Raw genomic sequence first — 21,188 nt, 5'->3', positions numbered from 1 at the left:
TGTCAACAAATAATGGTTTATAAGCTTTGCAAATTATTACTTTCTGCTTTTATGTAGATCGGCATCCCATTTTTTGTTTTTCTTGCAATTGGGGTTGTCTAATTTGGTAACTTCTGACATGTTTCGGGTATTAACATGTAGTATGATTTAAAATTAATAGCTAAATAGTCAGTAAGCTCAGAGGGAAATATATATGTTGATGTTAATAACCAGGGCTTTTTTTTCCCTCGGAATAGGTGCAGGAGCTCCCCCTTTCTGAGTCCCACCTTGTCTCCGTGCCCCCCACCCTCTGAGCACCCATCCCTTGGTGTGTGTCACACACACACACACACACACACACACACACACACACACACACACACACACACCTCCCAGTCCAACCCCTTTTAGAGAATGCAGAACCAAGTATAATTATGTGGTGCTAAATTTGTATGGATAACAAGAAAAGCAGTAAAATGGATCCCTTGCAGCCAGCAATAATAGACCCCCGTCCCCCGTCCCCTGGTGAGGGGATCATTAAAGTAAGGGGATCATTATAGTAAAACTGTTGCTTTGCATGGACAATGCAAATGTTTACGTAAAAGAAAAAAACAAGAAAATTCTGTAAAATGACATTGCTTGCTTGCCTCTGTGTTGCATTTTTGTGCGGTGCTCAGCTTAAAAGTAAAACTGTTTCATAAATGTTCTTGTTCTGTGGTAAGAAATTAAGTTTGCTAAATGGGTTTCACACACCATACTTGTCATTATTACAATCTTGTTCAGTCAAGTAGAAAATGCACACCCAATAAAAGTTAGAAACTTTCTATTATCTAAGGGAGTTGATTTATACTATTTCAGCCTTTTAAATATTCTTCCTAATTGTTTTTTTTTTAAGTATATGTAAACCCTCACCAAAAATAACCCATTCAGTGTAAAATAGAAATGAAAGGCAAAACAATCGTATATAGGTATAAAAAAAAATGAATGGAGCTGTACAACCAAAGCTCGTTCGGCCGCACTTTTCCTGTTGATCACAGGAGTGCAGTTTGTCCTACACTCCTTGGACCGATTTTCAGCCAACAGCAGGCTAAAGCCAGCTGTCGGCTGGTGTCACAGTGCCAGTCCAGGGCAGATCACGACCTAGCGTTGCAGTGAGCGCTGGGGGTGGAGTTCTCACTCTTACAGCCTTGGCCAAAAGTTTTGAGAATGACTCTGATACTAATTTTTAACAGTCTGCTGCCTCAGCTTTTATGATGGCAATTTGCATATACTCCTGAATTTTATGAAGAGTGATCAGATGAATTTCAATTAATTGCAAAGTCCTTCTTCACTATGAAAATAAGCTTAATCCCAAAACACATTTCTACTGCATTTCAGCCCTGATACAAAAAGACCAGCTGACATGTCAGTGATTCGTTATCACAGGTGTCAGTGCTGATGAGGACAAGGCTGGAGATCACTCTGTCATGCTGATTGAGTTAGAATAACAGACTGGAGGCTTTAAAAGGAGAATGGTGCTTGAAATCATTGTTCTTCCTCTGTTAACCATGGTTACCTGCAAGGAAATATGCGCAGTCATCATTGCTTTGCACAAAAAGGGATTCACAGGCAAGGATACTACTGCTACTAAGATTGTACCTAAAATAAATCATTTATCAGATTATCAAGAACTTCAAGCAGAGAGGTTCAATTGTTGTGAAGAAGGCTTCAGGGTGTCCATAAGTCCAGCAAACGCCAGAACTGTCCCCTGAAGTTGATTCAACTACAGGATCGGCGCACCACCAGTGCAGAGTTTGCTCAGGAATGGCAGCAGGCAGGTGTGGGTTTCATCTGCACGCACAGTGAGGCGAATACTTTTGGAGGATGGCCTATTGTCAAGCAGGGTAGCAAAGAAGCCACTTCTCTCCAGGAAAACATCAGGGAAAGACTGATATTCTGCAAACTGAACAGGGATTGGACTGTTGACTGGGGTAAAGTTATTTTCTCTGATGAATCCCCTTTCTGATTGAGGCATCTAGAAAAAACCTTGTCCTTTTAGATGAAAAGGTGAGCGCTACCATCAGTCCTGTGTCATGCCAACCATAAAGCATCCTTAGACCATTCATGTGTGGGGTTGCTTCTCAGCCAAGGGAGTGGGCTTACTCACAATTTTGTCTAAGAACATGGCCGTAAACAAAGAATGGTACAAAAACATCCTCCGAGAGCAACTTCTCCCAACCATCCAAGAACAGTTTGGTGAGGAACAATGCCTTTTCCAGCATGATAGTTATCACTTTTGCCTCATGGCAAGGTGCTCCAAGTGGTTTGGGGAACAAAACATCAACATTTTGGGTCCATGGCCAGGAAACTCCCCAGACCTTAATCCTAACTTGTGGTCAATTCTCAAGAGGCGGGTGAACAAAAAAAACACCACAAGTTCTGACAAACACCAAGCATTGATTATGCAAGAAAGGGCTGCCATCAGCCAGGATGTGGTTCAGAAGTTGATTTGAACGCATGCCAGAATGAATTGCAGAAGTCTTGTAAAAGAAGTGTCAACACTGCAAATATTGACTCTTTCCATAAACTTGATGTAATTTAATAAAAGCCTCTGACACTTATGAAGTGCTTATAATTTATATTTTAGTATACCATAGTAACATCTAAAAACACTGAAGAAGCAGACTTTGTGAAATTAATAGTTGTCATTCTCAAAACTTTTGGCCAGGGCTGTAGAGCCAGTGGGGGACATATGCAGCATCAGATCAATGCTGCATTCACCTAGGTAAGTATGATTTAGAAAAAAAAAATCCATTCTTCTGTCACACTTTTTTTTATCATTATAAGTGACCATATAATCTCTGTTCTTAGCTGCATCAGGGGGTCAGGGAGGAGAAACAGCAGCACACAGATCTTCCCAGTGCATTGCTGTGCAGGGGAGGTATTTCAGGACAGGCCTGATCGTTGGAGGAGCAGGCTGAGTTCCCAGCATGACCATGCTATGCTCTCATGCCTAGTGTGGTCAGTTTTTAATAGGAAAGCAGAGGGACTGGCCAGGAATACCAGGGATTTCACACAAAGCTATACAAAGAGAACAGGATACATTTTCATACAAGTACATGGTACAGCAGGTACATATCAGGAATATTAAATGTTGGGTTTACATATTCTTTTAAAGTGGCACTGCGACAAATAAAACCTGACCCTGAACAATTCTTACACACCTGAGTTCCCAGGCTTTTTTCCTCTCATAATCCTCCTAGAATCCTGGAGCATGTTTTTTAGTTTTGGTGATCTCTGTTCTGAACATCATGCCTTTTTAGCATTTGTATCCTACCTTAATCTATTTATACAGTTTTTTGTTTTTTCATTTTTGTTTTTACTGGACAAATAGGGCTTTGGTAGCAGATTTGTAAATATCTTAGAGGTTTTTGTTTATTTTTTACAGTGAAAAATAAATTTCTTGTACTTTTTCCAGGGAACATATTGGTTTTCATAAACTGTTCTCATAACATTAAGATAAAATTGGGTCAGGTTGGTGAGCACACAAATTAGCATGATGGTTTGCCTTCCTACAAGCTTGCTGTCGCTAAAAATCTAAATGCATTAATTTCTGTGAACATTTGACACTCACACAGTAGATGCAAATATCATTCAGATTGTCATTTTTGGGAACTGGGGATTAATCTATATTGTTTTTTCTTAAATTTATTTGTAAGAAAAAAACACGCCTATTTTGACAAGGTCATTAAAATGATTTATTTTACACTTGCTTTCTTGTTGGTGGCAGTGGAGATCTGACCAAGGCCCCTTCCCCCCCAATGTAGTTGTGAAGCAACAAATCACAATAGTGATTTACTGCTGGCTGCACTTGGGCAGCAATAGATCACTATAGCACCCTCCGCCTCCCAGCAGCACCTGGGACTTAAGTGGTTAAAGCGTATCTGTGGACAAAACTTAAAATCCTATATTCATTTCCACATTGTAATTCAATTATTTCTAGCCTACTTTTACTTTTATTTTTTAATCTGAAGTATGTAAATGTACTTTGTGAAGATCCTCACACATTTACTTCCTTGATATCTGTAACAATATTCACTATTCATTATGCCCTGTGAGTAGGCAGTACTGTCACATATGTCACAGATTTTGACTTCTGAACTACAGTGGTTCTGAGAGGAGGAGTTTGAGGAGGCACAGGAATCGCTGCTTGCAGGCAGCACGGTACCATGGGATATGTAGTCTTTAGAAATTGAAAGTGACCAGCAGAGGCCACAAAACATGCTGGGAATCCAGAAAGATGCGGAAAGAGATGGCGACCAGTCAGACACAACATGAAAGAAGATTTTTCAAATTCAAGTCTTGTGACTGTAAATGGGTAGTTTAGACCAAGCTAGTCCAAAACAAACTTTGTTTTAATGACAGATGTTCCTGCTGGGAGCACTGCATCAGTTACATACAGTTGGGCTGAGCAGTGGTTCCCGGAAAGCCCCATCTCAAAACCGTCCATAGATCAGAAAGGTAAGCAGCTGAAATTGTATGCATTTCTTGACTATTCCCACTAAAGTCTACTTTTACAGTTAGTCAAGATTTCCATATACAGTAACTTCAGCTGACTGTTACTCTGGGTCCATTATTTGCTGGGTGTGCATTTTTCACTGAATGCTATATGGTCAGTTTAAAGTACCCAGGTTTTTCACAGGTTTTCTGTAATTTATACTTTATCATTAAATATTACTATATATATATATATATATATAATTTATTTTACATCCAAGCAGTTAAAGTGGACATTTATTTAAATGGTAATGATCATGGACTTTGAAAGCAAACAAGTTCTTTACAAACTTGTTTGCTTTCAAAGTGCATGATCCTAAGCCCCCCCTCCACAGGTATATATTTGCCAAGACCCAACATTTTGTTTACAGTACATCTAGTAGTAAAAAGCTCCCCTCTCTTGGCAACACCTGCATACTACAGCCCTGATATAGACTTCTTTAGAGGCATTTCCCAGCTGGGAGATGGAGGTAGACAAACTCCGTACAAGTCGATGGCGCTGTACTGCGCAAGTGCAGCCAGGAGAAAACTTTTTACCGCTAAATGTACAAGCATTGGAGGCTGTGACTATAGGATCTAGGTAACTATATAGCTGTCAAAGGGGAGAGTGGGATCGTTTTAGGTCAGAGCAAAGGAACAAAAAGAATAAGTGCACTGTGTGAAAATCCCACCTCTGACAGTTGCCACCAAAACAGATGTTTCAGTTAGATGATTCCCTCTACCGAATTATTTCACATTCCAGGTGAAGTTCTTGTGTATCTCTGTCAACTCTGTATTGTTCTTCTAGTCCTGGATTTATTCATTGACATATAGATGTGCATATTTGTTGTGGTCTATGAACGAATTGTCTGTCTGCTGTACAACGTTCTGTGAGAAGACTATTCCGGTAAGGAAATTGTTGAAGACCTGCAGAGCAGGTTGACAATTGCAAGCAAAATGTGACTTTTAAGTGTTTTCTTATGCTCCCTGCAGTGGTTTCACTATTGAGTTGGCTTCGGCGGTCACAGTTGTGGTAGCTTCAAATATTGGACTCCCTATCAGTACCACACACTGCAAGGTATGCTTTTGTCATGTGACTGCTGCTGGAGTAGTTCAACTATCCAATTTCCCCTTCTGTGGTTAAGATCAATGTTTAGTGGCATGAGGGTATCCGGTAAAGAACTGGACTGAATTGCCATTCTTGCTCTTGTTGCCTGATTTAGCACATGGGTATAAACGAGTATAAAGTTTGCATAAAGAGATTGGCGTTTGATAAGAGGCTAGCAATACTGGCTTTCCTTTAGTTATAAACACAGCATACTTATAAAGTTTTACATTAGTGCAGTCAGGTTAAAGGACAATGATTATTCCACTTGTGCTATTAAACATTTGATCTACAGCCAGTCACTGAGAACTGCATGCTCTCCTGTTGTCACATCCACTAGTCTCAGTGCATGCATGGCATGTGGTTCCTGCTTATCTTTCACTCTTCAAACTATCTTTTTGTAATTTTTTTCTCCCTACAGTGGATTTTGCATTGAAGTTATGTGTGCGCTAACTGTACTAGTATCCTCTAATGTGGGTATACCCATAAGCTCCACTCATTGCAAGGTATTGGGTTTGCAGTGGTAATAGACATATTTTGGTGTTAATGTTGAAAATTATACAGATGGCTAGTCATTGCACATTTGCCTTCATATGTTAAAGCCCAATTCCAGCCACATCAAAAAAAAAAAACCTTTGCAGTGGGGCCCCCTCACATTGCAAGGGTTAAATCCTTATTAAGGCTAAGAAGTTGCAGAAGAGGCTGTATTACTTGCCTGAATCACTGTCTCAGGAAGTGCTGGCACTGTTCTCCCCTCCCCAAAGCCTCTGCTTCATCACATACAGTGCAGGGCTGTTCATGGGGCAGTACAGGGTAGGGAAAGGAGTACGACCAAAGTTAGAAATGGGTTGCAAAAGGTGGCTGGGGTGAACTGGTAGACGAATCCAGATAGCCTGCTAGAGTGAGTCGACTGTAAATAAACGCTGCCTCTTTTGCAACCTCCTCAGGCTTAATGAGCATTCAGTCTTTCTATGGGGACTGGGGATGGGAAGTGCAAGGGTAGTTGGTCTTTAAAATGCATCAATAACATACAGGCCTGGTAACACATTTTAAGCAGGGTTTCCTGTACCTTCGATATTCCTGAAAAGGTATCTGCACTGGGTATGTATAGAGTTTTTTGTTTTTTTTGTTTTTTCATAACTTTACTGTTCAGAATTGAGAACAGTTTGTTTTTAGTTGAGTACATATTAAGTAGTAGGATATAAGTTTTAGAGCCATTAATACTGATTTGTAGTCCAAACCGCTGCTTCTCTCACAGCAATTTTGGCTGCGGGTCAGTGTGATCCATGTTTCATCACATCACACAGCTCCCTTTTCTTAAAAAAAAAAAAAAAAAAAAAAAAAAACACTTTGTGACACCTTTCATATCACTGAACTGCACTTCTGTGCAATTACATGTTTGTGTTTTGCTACGTGTTTGTCTATAGTAGGAAACATGCCAACAGGACAAAAAAAAAAATCATAAATGTGGCAAAGGCCATACCTTAACACTATCTCCCATTGGATGAAGTATATGTTTTGTCTATGCACATACAGTGAAGTGTTGGGATGTTACAAGTGTTGCTTAATAAAGGCAAAATGCTGAAATGATTAGCCAACTGTCTGTTGTATTGTATTCTATTATGTTATATACCTGCAAATTATTTCTAATCTGCTTATATTCCATAACCGCTTCTTTTCCTTTCCATGACTAATATTTAATAAAGTTCTCTTCCAATATGCAAATATTTCTTCTAGAAGCAAAGTTTAGTTCTAGTTGATACCACTGCTCTCCATTTTATCTACCTTGTGATCACTAGTTTATAGCTCATGTAATACTCTATATTATTACAGAATCATTTTTCATTTGCAAACACATTATGTTGTAGTATACCCTTAAGTAACTATTTGAATTAAAAAAAAAAATCATCTAGTACAGATAGAACAATTAACTTTAACACATTGGATTTTGTCTTTTGTTATTTTCATTATGGGGTACTTATTTGTTTTAATTTTTCTTCCCCACAAGGTTGGATCGGTGGTGGCTGTTGGTTGGATCCGCTCAAGAAAAGCTGTTGATTGGCGTTTGTTTAGAAACATCTTTTTGGCTTGGTTTGTGACTGTACCTGTAGCTGGTCTTTTCAGCGCGGGAGTCATGGCAATCTTCCAGTATGGCATCCTTCCCTACGTCTGATCATGTAACCTCTGACTTCTAAACCAAGATCCATTTTCAGTTTTAATGTATACTGGAAATCAGAGCTACAGCAATATTTTAGACCGCTATTTCACTAGCAGCGTTGAACATAACAGGCCCTAATACTTATCAATGCATCATCATCATCTTGATGTGACTATTCTGCTGTATATAATGTCATATTGGTGACATGGTGAGTTGTGGCTCGTTTAAAAAAAAAAAAAAATTATATATATATATATATATATATATATATATATATATATATATATATATATATATATATATATATATAATTTTTTTTTTTTTTTAACTGCATATAGTAGGTAACACTACCAGAGTATCACCATTTGGGATGGGAATAATCGCATAGCCTTTTATATCTAGATAAGAGCTGTACATAATGTATTATTTTTGTGAGTTGTTTTTTTTTAATATTCAGTAATAATATGGAATATTAAAGATTCCCATGTCTACTTGATAAATACTGTAAGTGATAAGCGAGGTACGGGAGGTATATTTAAGTTTTATACACAGATGTAGGTTTATGATGGATTATGTGCTAGAAGTACTGGAAAAAAAACACATGAGATGATCATAAGTTGTAAAGAAAAAAACATTGCATCCAATTACTAGATCTATATGTATAGCAGTTTGTCATTGTAAATATATACGCATATTTTCATTGGTGCATTTCCCAAATTTATTGAGAAGTATAGGAGAGTACCAAAGAAAGAGGGAACTTGCACTGCATTATTAGAGATGAGGAGTTACTTGTGTATCATAACTTCATCTTGCCCAAGTCTTTAAACCAGTCAAGTAGTGCTGTCATGAAGCCAAATTAATCCTATTAATAAGTGTGGAGTAGCACCAAGACATATAAACATGTGACCTGCTGCTGCAGATCACCAGTTTAGCATTTGTCACTCTTCCCAGCTTTGGAATGATATAGTTTTACTAAATCCTTTTTTCAGATCTTCATAGATTAGCAACTGCATTTGGCTGTGACATGTGGAAAACCATGTGTTTAGTGAAAGGTCAGGAAATGGCTGGCTTAGAATTTGATCAAATTATGTAGGCCAAATTCCTTTTTGTTAACTAGTCCATTCTAAAGCCAGTGACCAATATTGAAGTCCTAACCACATTGCCTATTGGAATAGGTACAAGTTGTTCCTTGATTACCATCTCAATGGCGCTGTATGCATACTGCCTCCCTAATTACCATTTTGTGACTGGTCATCCTCACAAATGGACCTCTGAATTAGCTCAACAAAAAAAAAAGTCTAAGGAAGTAGGTGATTATCATGAGCAAAAGGAAATCCTTTTTCTTAGTGCTATTTGCTGTAGCAAAAATTGGCAGTTTAATACTTATACATACCAGACTATACCTGTTATACTGGTTCCAGATTGAAAAGTACATTATTTAATTTCAAAGTTTGGATGATGTGACTTGATTGTAGTTTCTTTTAACTTTTTTTGAAGCAAATAAAATCAGTACGCTTGCTCGGCAGCATAATTGCTAAGTGACACAAATCCTTTCAGTATTTACTCCAAATACTCCTCTGCTGCAAAACCAGACTAACACATTGATTAAAAAGGGAAAATATAAGATGATTCATTTTACTGCCTTAAAGAGTGAATAAACTCTTTCCTTTTTTTTAATGCCTTAAATGGTCCAGCCTTACCCCAACATATCCAGCTATGGTCCGGCCATTGGTGTGAAAATCACTGAGAGTTTGGATAACTTGTTACTGAGACCTGCCTCCTCATATGATTGTTACTTAGAATACTATACCACCTATTCATGTGTCCTTTACCTCTCTGTGCTCCTCCTTTTCCACAGGGCTGCAAGAATGCTTCATTCATATGCCCGGTGGCTGTACAGCTGCTTTCCCATATACCATCAGATTCTCCAAACATCCTCAGAAATATCTAGTTTGATTAGCTTAAAGTATAAGTTTAGCCAAGAGTATGAATTTGGCTGTTCGCTTGAAAACTGCATATCTTTTGACAAGTACATTACCATTCATCATATCCTTCCTTGTCTAGTTTTTGTCTCCTTCTCCTGCTAGAAATGGCAGTCCTGGGTGACCACATACCTATATGTGACAACACTTATAAAATTAGCTACAGCATTGTTACAGATTTAGCCTTCTGTATGTTGAAACGCAGCTTTCTCCTCCAGTGGCTCAACATTGTCACTAGCGGCTGAAGTTTGCCATTTTTATAGCCATTTATTGTCAGTCCCTGCTGACTGACAGAAATGGTGCAAACTGAAGAAATGTTCTGGCAGTGCATCTCCCCACTCACAGCCTCATCCACGAGCACAGAGAGAGTAAGACAGTGGTCAGGTGACTGCCAGGAAACTCCATAAAGATACCTTGAGGTGAGATTCTAAAGAAATCTTAGGCAATTTGAAAGGTGCTGTTTCTGCCCTACATACACGCTTGTTTATGTAAAGTAGCCTTGACTTCTGCTTTAATATCTGCCACAAAGATAAATACATTGAATTTAACTGATGCCCTTAAGGTGACAGGAACCAAATGTTACAAGCAGTTCTGTTTTAATCATTGTGAGACATATTCAAGTGTATTACATATCCGTTTCTGAGTAATCCCTGGAGCTTTGACTCTTGCACAGTTTATATGCAGATATATGTAGAGATGTAATTTTGGTAGCGCCTTTATGTCAATTGATGATGCACCCTTCTAATTTTAAATATATTTTATAAATATATTATTTTGCTATGACATATTTCAAGAATACATTTCATTTGTGATTTAAGTAGGATTTTTACAGGAACCATGTGTAGCACTTAACAGATTTAGAGTACTTAAAGTGAACTGTTGTTCTCATCATAGAGACTTAAAAACAACACTAGCTGACAGCAGTGCTAGGGGGGCAAAAGCTGATGCTGTCCGCTCTTAACTAGCGCTGTTACTTTGATCATTTTGTTGAGCACGTTTAAATGTTCAGTGTATGAACGTTACCTAGGAAAAAAAAAGTTACACTGATGCTGCCATTGTACAAATATTTGGAGGCTGTCTTCCATCCTCATGGTGAAATTTTGATCTTGATTTCTATTTGAAATGCTGCTATTTTTTTTCTAATTTCTCATTATGAAACCCTCAATTTGTACATGGTTTATCCCTCCTCTGCTTCATTCTAAATGTTTCTCATTTCCATGTCTTGGTTAGTCATCATATATTGCATACATACATATGTACTTGTAAGCCAAAGTACATATAACGTATGTAGCTAGTGATGCACCCAATTTTAGAGTGGTTAGACCTTTTATGATATGCATTAGTTTGCAGTGCAAAATGACCTAGCCTTACTAGAATTATTTCTAGTAAGAATCTTCCTTTTATCAGCAGTCATCATTTTATTAATTTTAGCATATGTCAGTCCATCTAAGAACATTTGGTCTAAATGACTTATTTAGACCTACACGTAAAGCCCCATATATTTCTGTGGTAGTTATTTTTGTCATTTCCACAGGAACTCTTGTTAGTGTAGTCACTGGATGCAGCATTTTAATATAGTTGGCTTAAAATCTATTTTTGTCTGGTGTGCATCGTTCATAGTGTTTGTCATGTGAGTTACATTCAGTCTGTAGATAGCTGACCTTTTTGTGTGTGTGTGTCAAACTGTGCCATAAAGCAGCTTGCACTGATCATGAACCAGCACAAATGCAGTATAAAGTTTCAGGGAAACCCTGTTCTTTAATATAATGTTTTGATCTGTACTTGTATGTGTCTGTACGCACAGTTAGGAGAGGCTGCTGATTCAATATTAATGAAAGGTCTTGAAATAAAATGAACTTTGTGCTAAGCTATAGCAAAATATCTAACATAAAGCAACTCTGGAATTGTGTGAATATATTAGAAATTATATGTATTAAAGGCACATTTTATTTTATACCATGACAAAAATAAGATTCTGGAAAATAAAATCTTAAAACATACTGTGTACTGTGTGTTTTTATTAGCCATCTTGTCATGGTACAAGTGAATTAATTAGAAGGTATATCTGTATTTTTTGTTTTCATTGAGAGAGAAATGTAGTCTCAAACACTTCATTCTCCAGTTCAGACTTAGTCTGGACGTTACAATTGTACTACTTAAATGTTACACATAAACCTCAAACACATTAAGAAAAGAAAAACAAAAAAATGGTAGGGGGGGCACGGGGAATAAATATAGTAGTAATAAATATAGTAATATAGTATAAAGAGCATCCATTCCCCTATGCTTAAACCCTTTACAAAAGTATCTTTCTGCAGAAAACAGTTTATATCTCTATGGTGCTCAACAGTCCATTGAAAGAAAACCGTGTGTGGGTCATTAGATCAACTGCAAGGGCTGTAAGTAGTCCATAGATGTCTTAAATTCTTTCCAAAAGTTCTACATATTAGGTACTGAAGATTGCTTGTTACGCTTCATTAGTTCCTCTATGAGAATTTTATGCTCCATCATACTAAACTGTGAAATAGGCAGATCCAGTGATGACTTCCAATGGGAAAATGCGTGTCTGTATTTTTTTTATTTTTTTTTCTGTGCAGCATTTGCATGGCCTGTGTCAGCTCATGGGTTAAATTGCTTAAAGCTGAACTGCAGCCAAAAAAACAAAGCTAATTGTCCCTAAAATAAACTAAAAAGCAGCTTTGCTGCAGTATTCACCTTTTAAATTCAGATTTTTCCACCACAGTACTATGCTGCTGCTAGATATTTCCAGTCTGACGGCCAGAACCGTTTACTCCCTGAGCCCAGGTTGTCCTGGACCTGCCCCAGCCTAGACAGTGAAAGGAGAAGCAGCACATTGATGAGCTCATCACACTGTCACTCTGCTTACAGTTTCAGCATGCTCCTTGTACTGTTTGTTCTGGTCATATTCCAGCTCTGCTATACAGGCCCTGTAAGAAGCTGATTCCAGGACAAATCCAAATACTTAACCCCTTCACACCTAAGGGTAAAATAAATCTAAATGCCTAAGCACAATTTTGCAACATTGACGTGTTAGTAAAACCGTATTTATCACAACTACTTTGTACATCCAGGTGAATTATACCGTGTTTTTTTTCAGGACAAATTGGGCTTTCATTTGGTGGCAAATGGTAAGGGATAGATTTATTTATTTTTTTTTTTTTTATTATCAAAAGAAAACTGGCCCAAAATAGTAAAAAAAAAATCATTTTTTTTATTTAGCTGTGTTTCTTGTTACTACCATAACCTACCACCAAAGAACAACCCAAAATAAATTCTCCAGCTCTTGACGATCACAGCAGTACCATATATGTGTATGTTTGTTGTTTGTACCTGTAGTACAGCCCAGAAATAATAGTGCGCATTTTGTTTTTCTTTTTTTTTTTTTTTTTTTTTATTTTACCTAAAAGACACTTACACCAATTTTTTTTTTTAAATCCTGACCTTTTAACCTTGACCTTTGACCCTGACCTTGACCCAAACAATAACCCTGGCACTGAACTAGATCAAACCTTGATCTAGGTATTTTTTTAATATTTTTTTTTTCTCTCTATGCCAGGAGTTGGATACAATGTATCTCTCTTCTCCATTCATAGAAAGAAAAAGAAAAAACAAGGGGGCCGGGCTGCACAGTGACTGATCACTGTGATAGCCAATCAGAGGCTATCACAGCGATCATGTGACCCAGAATCAGGAGTCCCGGGTCCCAATCGTTAAAATGGGACCCGGGGCTCTCAGTGACTCCGCGGTCTTTGTGCTGGGAGCGTGCAGTGCAGCGCGCTCCTAGCACAAAGACAGGTACGCAAATATGTGGCCCCACGGAAAAAAGCCCAGTTCTGTGAGGCTGCATATTTGTGTGACATCCGAGTCAAGGGGTTAAACCATTATGTTTATTTTTAATTCAAGTAGTTTATCAATGTTTTCAGAGCTGCATTAATACATTAGAATTTTTAGTAATAGGTGATATTACAGTTTCAACAAGTGGAGAAACAATGTAGATTATGCTTATTTCTCAATACCCAATTTTTACCAGCCAGTTCAAGTAAGATATGCAAGTGTAACTTGCATATTAAACCGACTAAACAGAATCCTAAAAAATACAGGATATTTCTTGGTATACCCTTTAACCACTTCAGTACTGGACACTAACCCCCCCTTCGTTTCTGTTATAAAATTTTGCAAATTATTTATTTATTTTTTTAACACACTGTGACCAAAGCAATACAATGTTACCATAGTAACATTGAACTACACTGGGCAAGTGATCAGGAATTATTTACACATTATGATTGCTAATACAAATGTATTTCATTGATATTTGCAAACCACTTTTACTCAATGAAACTGATTCATTCAGTCTTTGTTGTGATTAGCTGTGATTGGGCAAAGCTCATCACATTATACAGATGGGTTGTGATTGGCCATGTCTGTACAATGTGACTGCTTTGACCAATCACAGCTAACAACACAATTGTATACAATGGATGGCATGACAGGAAGCCATCCTTTGTATACAATTGACTTGATCTGCTGTGATTGGTCACAGCGATCACATGACACTGGCAACAGGCTGGTGTAGTGATATGTCATCAGCTGTGTCCCATGGATACAGCCGGTGACAGATCGTGCCACTGCGTGGCTCCTTTTAACAGGACGTCATATGGCGCCCAGTCACAATGAGAAGTGTCCCGCCCAGCCGTCAATCTGCTATAGGCCGGGCGGGAAGGTGTTAAAGGCTTAAAATGTAGCTCAAGCCAAACTTTTTTTATTTATTTAAAGCGTTTCTAAAGGAAAACTTTTTTGTAAATTAAGTTAATAAACATGTTATACTATTGCACAGAATGGTCCTGAACCCCTTTTTCTGGGTTCCACTTCTGGCAATCTTGTACCCTGTAAAGTGTTTGGAGTAAAAGGGGGGGGGGGAACAGCAGGTGGCAATATCGTTTTTGGGGCTTTTTTTTTATTTTTTTTTAAATTTTAATGCAGGGAATGGGCAAATTTAAAGTGTATTAAAGGCAAAATAAAAAATGATCACCAATCAGCCATAACATTATGATCACCCACTTAATATTGTGTAGGTCACCTTTGGCCACCAAAACAACCCTGACCCCTCAAGGCTTAGGACTTCACTCTGAAGGTATGCTGTGGTATCTGGCACCAAGCTATTTGTAGCAGATCCTTTAAGCCTAGTGTTCCCTATATCTGTCAGTTTTACAATGTTACAGCTGATTGCCATACATGTTGCAGTCTACCACGAGCATATACAAAGTCTGTATTTCTGCATTGCCCTGTAACTTTTTACCTGTTGATCCTGCTGTAATTTCTTAAATTTCTTTAACAGACCAAGCTGTGCAGGAAAAGTGGAAGTTTTTTTTTTCCATTTACGTAAAACCTTTATATTCAAAGGAAAAAGAAACTATTTGTGTAACTGCTTAAAAGTGTTAGACTCAACATATGCGACTAAGAAATTAAGGCCTATCTAATATTTACCCACTCCAGACAATGCTGCTGTATTCTGTTGCTCCTCCATAGATGGAGGAGCCACCCTGAGACAGGAAGTGTGTTGCTGGATGGGTCACAGGGTAAAAATAAGGGAAAAGAAAAAATATTGCAGGTCCATATTTATGGATAGATCAGCTGTGATATATTAAACTTTCTGTTTTTGGGTTTAATACCCCTTAACGCACTGTTGGAAACTGCTGTGCATCGGTCAGGAAGACTTCTCCCTTACTTCCTGTTATTTTGCACCAACATTAATAATGTTTTTTTTTTGTTTGTTTTTTTTTTTTGGTGGAGGGAGGCTGTTTTTATTGCATAATTCCCTCCCTTCGGAGACTGGGCCACAGGGCAGTATTCTAACATAATGACCCCAAACGCACCTCCAAGACGACCATTGCCTTGCTAAAGAAGCTGAGGGGAAAGGTGATGAACTGGCCAAGCATGTCTCCAGACGTAAACCCTATTGAGCCTCTGTGGGGCATCCTCAAACTGAAGGTGGAGGAGCGCAAGGTCTCTAACATCCATCAGCTTCGTGATGTCCTCATGGAGGAGTGGTAGAAGACCCCAGTGGCAACCTGTGAAGCTCTGGTGAACTCCATGCCCAAGAGGGTTAAGGCAGCGCTGGAAAATAATGGTGGGCACACAAAATACTGACACTTTGGGACCAATTTGGGCATTTTCACTTTAGGGGTGTACTCACTTTTGTTGCCAGTGGTTTAGACATTAATGGCTGTGTGCTGAGTTATTTTGAGGGGACAGCAAATTTACACTGCTGTACACTCACTACTTTACATTGTAGCAAAGTGTAATTTCAGTGTTCACATGAAAAGAGAATAAAATATTTACAAAAATCAGTGGCGTATGCACTTCTGGGAGATACTGTATGTACATTATGTTATTTGTTCCTGTAATAGGGCTCAGAAACCATGCTTTTTTTTTTTTATCCTACCTAAAACACACTGTTTTTATCCTACCTAAAACACACTGATACTGTTTTTGTGGGGGGGGGGGGGGTTGTGTATGTATGTATATGTGTGTGTATGTGTATGTATGTATGTGTGTGTGTGTGTGTGTGTGTGTGTATATATATGTGTGTATGTGTGTATATATATATATATATATATATATATATATATATATATATAATCCTGCCTAAAATTATTACTATTACATTGAGCTTATATAGTGCCAAAGGGTTTGCTCAGCGCTGTACAATAGAGAGGGGGGGACAATACATGAAACAGTGAAGCAACAACAAACAGCACACGAGGAGTTAGAGGGCCCTACTCTTTCGAGCTTACAATCTAGGATAAATTGACCCTGAGCTTTGATCCCAACCATTGAACCTGGCCATTGGCTCTGACTTTAATTTTTGCCCCCCAACTCAATCCCTGACACTGGCCTAGATCAAACTTTGATTTGGCTATTTTTTTTTATTTTTTACACACTTTTGTTTTCTTACATTTTTCTCCTCTATTTAGGAGAGAAAAATACAATGTATCTTTCTTAGGGATGCACCGACATTTTAGTGGCTGACACATTTCAGCCGAAAACTCGCCTTTCGGCCGGCAGCCGAAATAAAAAAAAAAAAAAGCACCGATAGAGGTGTTGAAAAAACCCTGCCGCTGCCGCTGCCGCCGCCGCCACTGGCCGCCGCTCGGTAGTTCTGAGCCTTACCTGAGAAACCATCGAGTGATCCCGGTGCTGGGCATTGAGATGAGTGAAGGAAAGATGGCCTCCACTCATCTCTATGCCCTTGGAGAACCAGAGCATTGTCATTTCTGGTTCCGGCCAGTGCAAAAACAAAAAAACCAAAAACATAATTTTTTTAAAAAAAGTTTAAAGTGCCCCCGTCCCCCCGTGCTCGCACATAGTGGTGAATGCATACGTAGGCCATGCCCACATATGTAAACGGTGTTCAAACCACACACGTGAGGTATCGCCACGAACGTCAGAGCAAGAGCAATAATTCTAGCACTAGACCTCCTTTGTAACTTTACACTGCTAACCTGTAGACATTTTTAAAGTATCACCCATTAAGATTTTTAAGTACCGCAGTTTCACGCCTTTCCACAAGTGTGCGCAATTTTAAGGCGTGACATGTTGGGTATCTAATTACTTGCCTTATCATCCTCTCATATTTTAGAAAAAAAATTGGGGTATATATTGTTTTCTTTAAGCAAACTGTATTTTTTTCCAAAAAATATATATTCATTTTTAAAAACTGCGCCATTCGCTTTTTAGCCAACTGTACTTTGAATTTTTGGTTTCGGCACCAGAATTTTCATTTTGGTGCACCACTAATCTTTCTCCCTAAGCGGAGGAGAAATGAACACGGGCAGGCTGAACAGTGACTGATCACTGTGATAGCCAACCCTGATCATTAGTACAAGACCCAGGGCTGTCTGTGAGATCTCAGTCTTTGTGCTGGGAGCATGTTGTGCAGTGCATGTCCAGCACAAACACCGGTACGCATCTATACGGCCTCACAGAATAAGACCTACATCAGGGAGGATACATTATATGTGTGCAGTCAGCGATTAAGAATGACAAATTATTTGGGCTGTCCAGAATAACCCCTTCTCTTTTCTACAGAGTTAAACTCTGTGGGCCTGAATGTCCCACAATTAAGTACTGTGCTGCCCAAATTGTACAATTTTTTTTTTTTTTCATGTGTATACCAACGTCTTACTATTTGTAAGCATGGAAGCATATGCTGCTGCCCCACTCAACAACACTGGAACCCTTGTGCTTCCCCCTCTTTGTAGACAAAATATTACTAATCAGATCATTAAACATCAATTACAGATATGGGCCAACAATAAATTCTGAAAACATCTATTACCCCATTCGCTTTCTGTCCTGAGGGAAAATCCCATAATCCTTCCAATGGTAGCATTCAGCTAAATTCTTAAAACGTAAAACTACGTAATAGCCTTAAGTCTTTTGAATGTCTGCAGAACACAGACAATATTCCATCCTTCAAAATCTGATTCTTACATCTCAAAAATGACCTCCTCTCTTATGACATACAGAATTAGGTGTACGTTTATCATAAAGTGGTAAATGACTGCTACTGTGTTCTCTGGCTGTCTGAGAGGAGACAGCTCCTGTTTATGAAGCGATGTAGATCCCTTCTGATGAGGAAAGAAGAAATCTACAAACGCTTTGAACTATGGAAAACAGCTGTTACTGTAATCTCGCGAGATCTAGTGAGATTACAATAACGAGATCAGTAAAATGCACAGCTGTCAGTTTATTAAGCAGTGGTAAATGACCTCTGCTGAGGTGGCTGCTCTTCTCTGTACACATATACACAATAATAAAACATTTTATATATATATCTACATACAATCACAAATATATTTATAAACTGCTCTAGAGTTTTGGGGATGTTATGAAACGCAGGGGGGGCTTTCCCACTGTCTTGGAGGCTCTGAAGGAAGAAGAACGTCTGAAAACTTTCTCCTTCCCCCTCAGAACTCCAGCGATTCTCCCAGATTCTCCACCTCTGGGATGGAGAATCTGGGAACGAGAATTTTCACACAGATCGCCGGTGAAGGGCTGACACCGCTCCTTCATATATTAGCCATTTCTGTGTCTGTCAATTGCAGATTCTCTGTGTGCTGAGAAGATCAGCAGAGAACATGTTCTCTGCTGATCGTCTCTGTTTCATAAACCACTAATGTACTGAAATCAGCAGCGATCCCAGCTTCATAAATGAACATCTTACTCCCTACGAATCTATCTGCAAGAATAACCCCCATTCACCCAAAAGAATTACCACCTCCTCTCTTTCCATATCCTCTTCAGGCCATTCATCACCCCCTTCTTATATACAGAAATGGGAGAAGGATATATGCCAACCCCTCTTACCAATTGGCTGGCTATGATTAATATTCAAAGTCTTTGAGTAAAACTTTTCCCTCAGAAACAAATTACTGATTTGCTGCTATCTTGCACCAATGCATATAGCCAAGGCATTTTCTGGCTCTTTTCCCTGCTGGTTTAGGGGTTGCCCTGTTCAAGGCAGCTACTACCATGTTTAATGGTCCTGTCCAATAAGCAATTTTGGCAAGATCTCTGTTCTATAATCTCCACCCTCTTGGGCTAAAAATGGACCTGTGAAAAGTTATTTTAAACATTTTTGTTTTACATTTAGAAACAATGAACTGCAGTTTCCACTGCTTCAACCAATCTTCCATCAATGCTAGATCATTTTCCGTGTTACAGATACCTCCAGGGATATCAATCCTATTGCACACTTTTCTGTCATCAGCAAAAAGGCATACCTTACCTACCAACCCTTTAATTATATCTCAATAGATGAAATAGAACAGGACCTAGTACACAGAGCCTTGTGGTACCCCACTGGTGACTGCTCTCTGTTCCAAATGAACCCCATTTACAACCACATTCTGATATCTATCCTTCAGCTAACTGCATATCCACTGAACCACCCAAGGGTTAACTTCTAGCTTGTACAACTTTTTTTTTATCAAATCATTATGTGGAACTGTATCAAATGTTTTGCTAAAATCAAGATAGGCTCACAGCACCACCCTCATCCAAAACAATGATATAGTCTAAAAATTTCAGATTTGTCTGATGTGATCTGCCCTCAGTAAAGCCATGTTGCTTTGGATCCACCAATTTGTGTGTTTTTAAGTAATCAACGATGCTTCTTTTTAGAAGTGATTCCATTAAATTGACTACAACCGATGTTAAACTCACTGGCCTATAATTGCCAGCTTCTACCTTGCTGCCCTTCTTGTGGATAGGTCTGCCAGTCAGGAGGAACTTCTGTTAGAAGAGATTGAGTAAATAAAAATTAGTGTTACTAAACCCACAACAGTAAAATCAATCTATATATGCAGTAAAGCATGCATGTTATACTCACTGTGGAACTTAAGGGGTTAATCCTACGCATTGTGTAAAAAGGATGTTTGATCCTGTCTTCTCTGATCCTACCCCTCTTCTACTGTCCCCAATCCATCTCCTGATAGAACAGAGCCTTGGGGGCAAGCTGCACATGCTCAGTTTAGTGTGTATTACTACAGCAGTTTTTTCTTTTTCTTGGGAGGGTGCATATGATCAGCACAGGGCCATTTGGCGCTGTCCAGACAGAGGGACAGTGAGAGGGGAATGAAAACTACTCCTACAAGCTTTAACTAGTGCTTTGCTGGACACTGATAGAGCAGACTTGTGACAGTAACTGCTGATGAGAAAAGGTATTTAGCAGTTTATATTTACTAAAGTGATTGCATTTCGGTGTACTGTGGGAGAACAGATATAGTGAATGCAGGGTTCTGGGTTTAGTAACACTTTAATGGTTCAACAATTATACCTCGAAATTCTGTTTGAACTCTGGAATGAATACCATCAGGACCCATTGATTTATTAAGCTTTAACCCAGGGGCATATTTGCCGTGAGGCAAACAAGGCGCTTGCCTAGGGCAGCACTTTTCTCAGGGGACCGGCGCAGTGGCAGCATTGCGCCGCCCCCCCCCCCCTTTCCCATGGAAGAGACACTTCCATGGGATAGGGACAGGGGCTGCTGTGTCTTACACATCATTAGTGTCAGTGGAAGGAATAGTGCCCCATCATTGATATCAGTGGGAGGAATAGTGCCCCATCATTGGTATCAATGGGAGGAATAGTGCCCCATCATTGGTATCAGTGGGAGGAATAGTGCCCCATCATTGGTATCAGTGGGAGTAATAGTGCCCCTTCATTAGTGTCAGTGTGGGAGGAATAGTGCCCCTCTCATTGGTGTCACTGACACCAATGAGGGGGCACTTTTCCTCCCACTGACACCAATGATGGGGTGCTATTCCTCCCACTGATACCAATGATGGGGCACTATTCCTCCCATTGATACCAATGATGGGGCACTATTCCTCCCATTGATACCAATGATGGGGCACTATTC

At 39.0% G+C, this 21,188-nt stretch overlaps 1 protein-coding gene across 3 annotated transcripts in view; it reads left to right on the top strand.

Annotated features, from left to right (window-relative positions):
- Positions 1 to 11,739, top strand: part of SLC20A2 (solute carrier family 20 member 2) — a 143,148-nt gene extending 131,409 nt beyond the window's left edge. For 2 of the 3 annotated variants that reach the window (XM_089675386.1, XM_089675385.1), the window contains exons 10-11: positions 5,488 to 5,572; positions 7,608 to 11,739. In XM_089675386.1, the coding sequence (XP_089531512.1) occupies positions 5,488 to 5,572; positions 7,608 to 7,772 (250 nt within the window). In that variant the 3' untranslated portion in view covers positions 7,773 to 11,739. Of the gene's footprint in view, positions 1 to 5,487; positions 5,573 to 6,020; positions 6,106 to 7,607 lie in introns of all 3 variants that reach the window. The other variant, XM_089675387.1, reaches the window with a different exon arrangement.
- Positions 11,740 to 21,188: the final 9,449 nt, after the last annotated feature.

The sequence above is a fragment of the Staurois parvus genome, unplaced genomic scaffold (genome assembly GCF_062004578.1).
Source record: "Staurois parvus isolate SC_StPar_1 unplaced genomic scaffold, SC_StPar_1.0 ptg000013l, whole genome shotgun sequence".
Taxonomy (NCBI): Eukaryota; Metazoa; Chordata; class Amphibia; order Anura; family Ranidae; genus Staurois; species Staurois parvus.
This window is presented reverse-complemented; position numbering and strand designations above follow the sequence as displayed.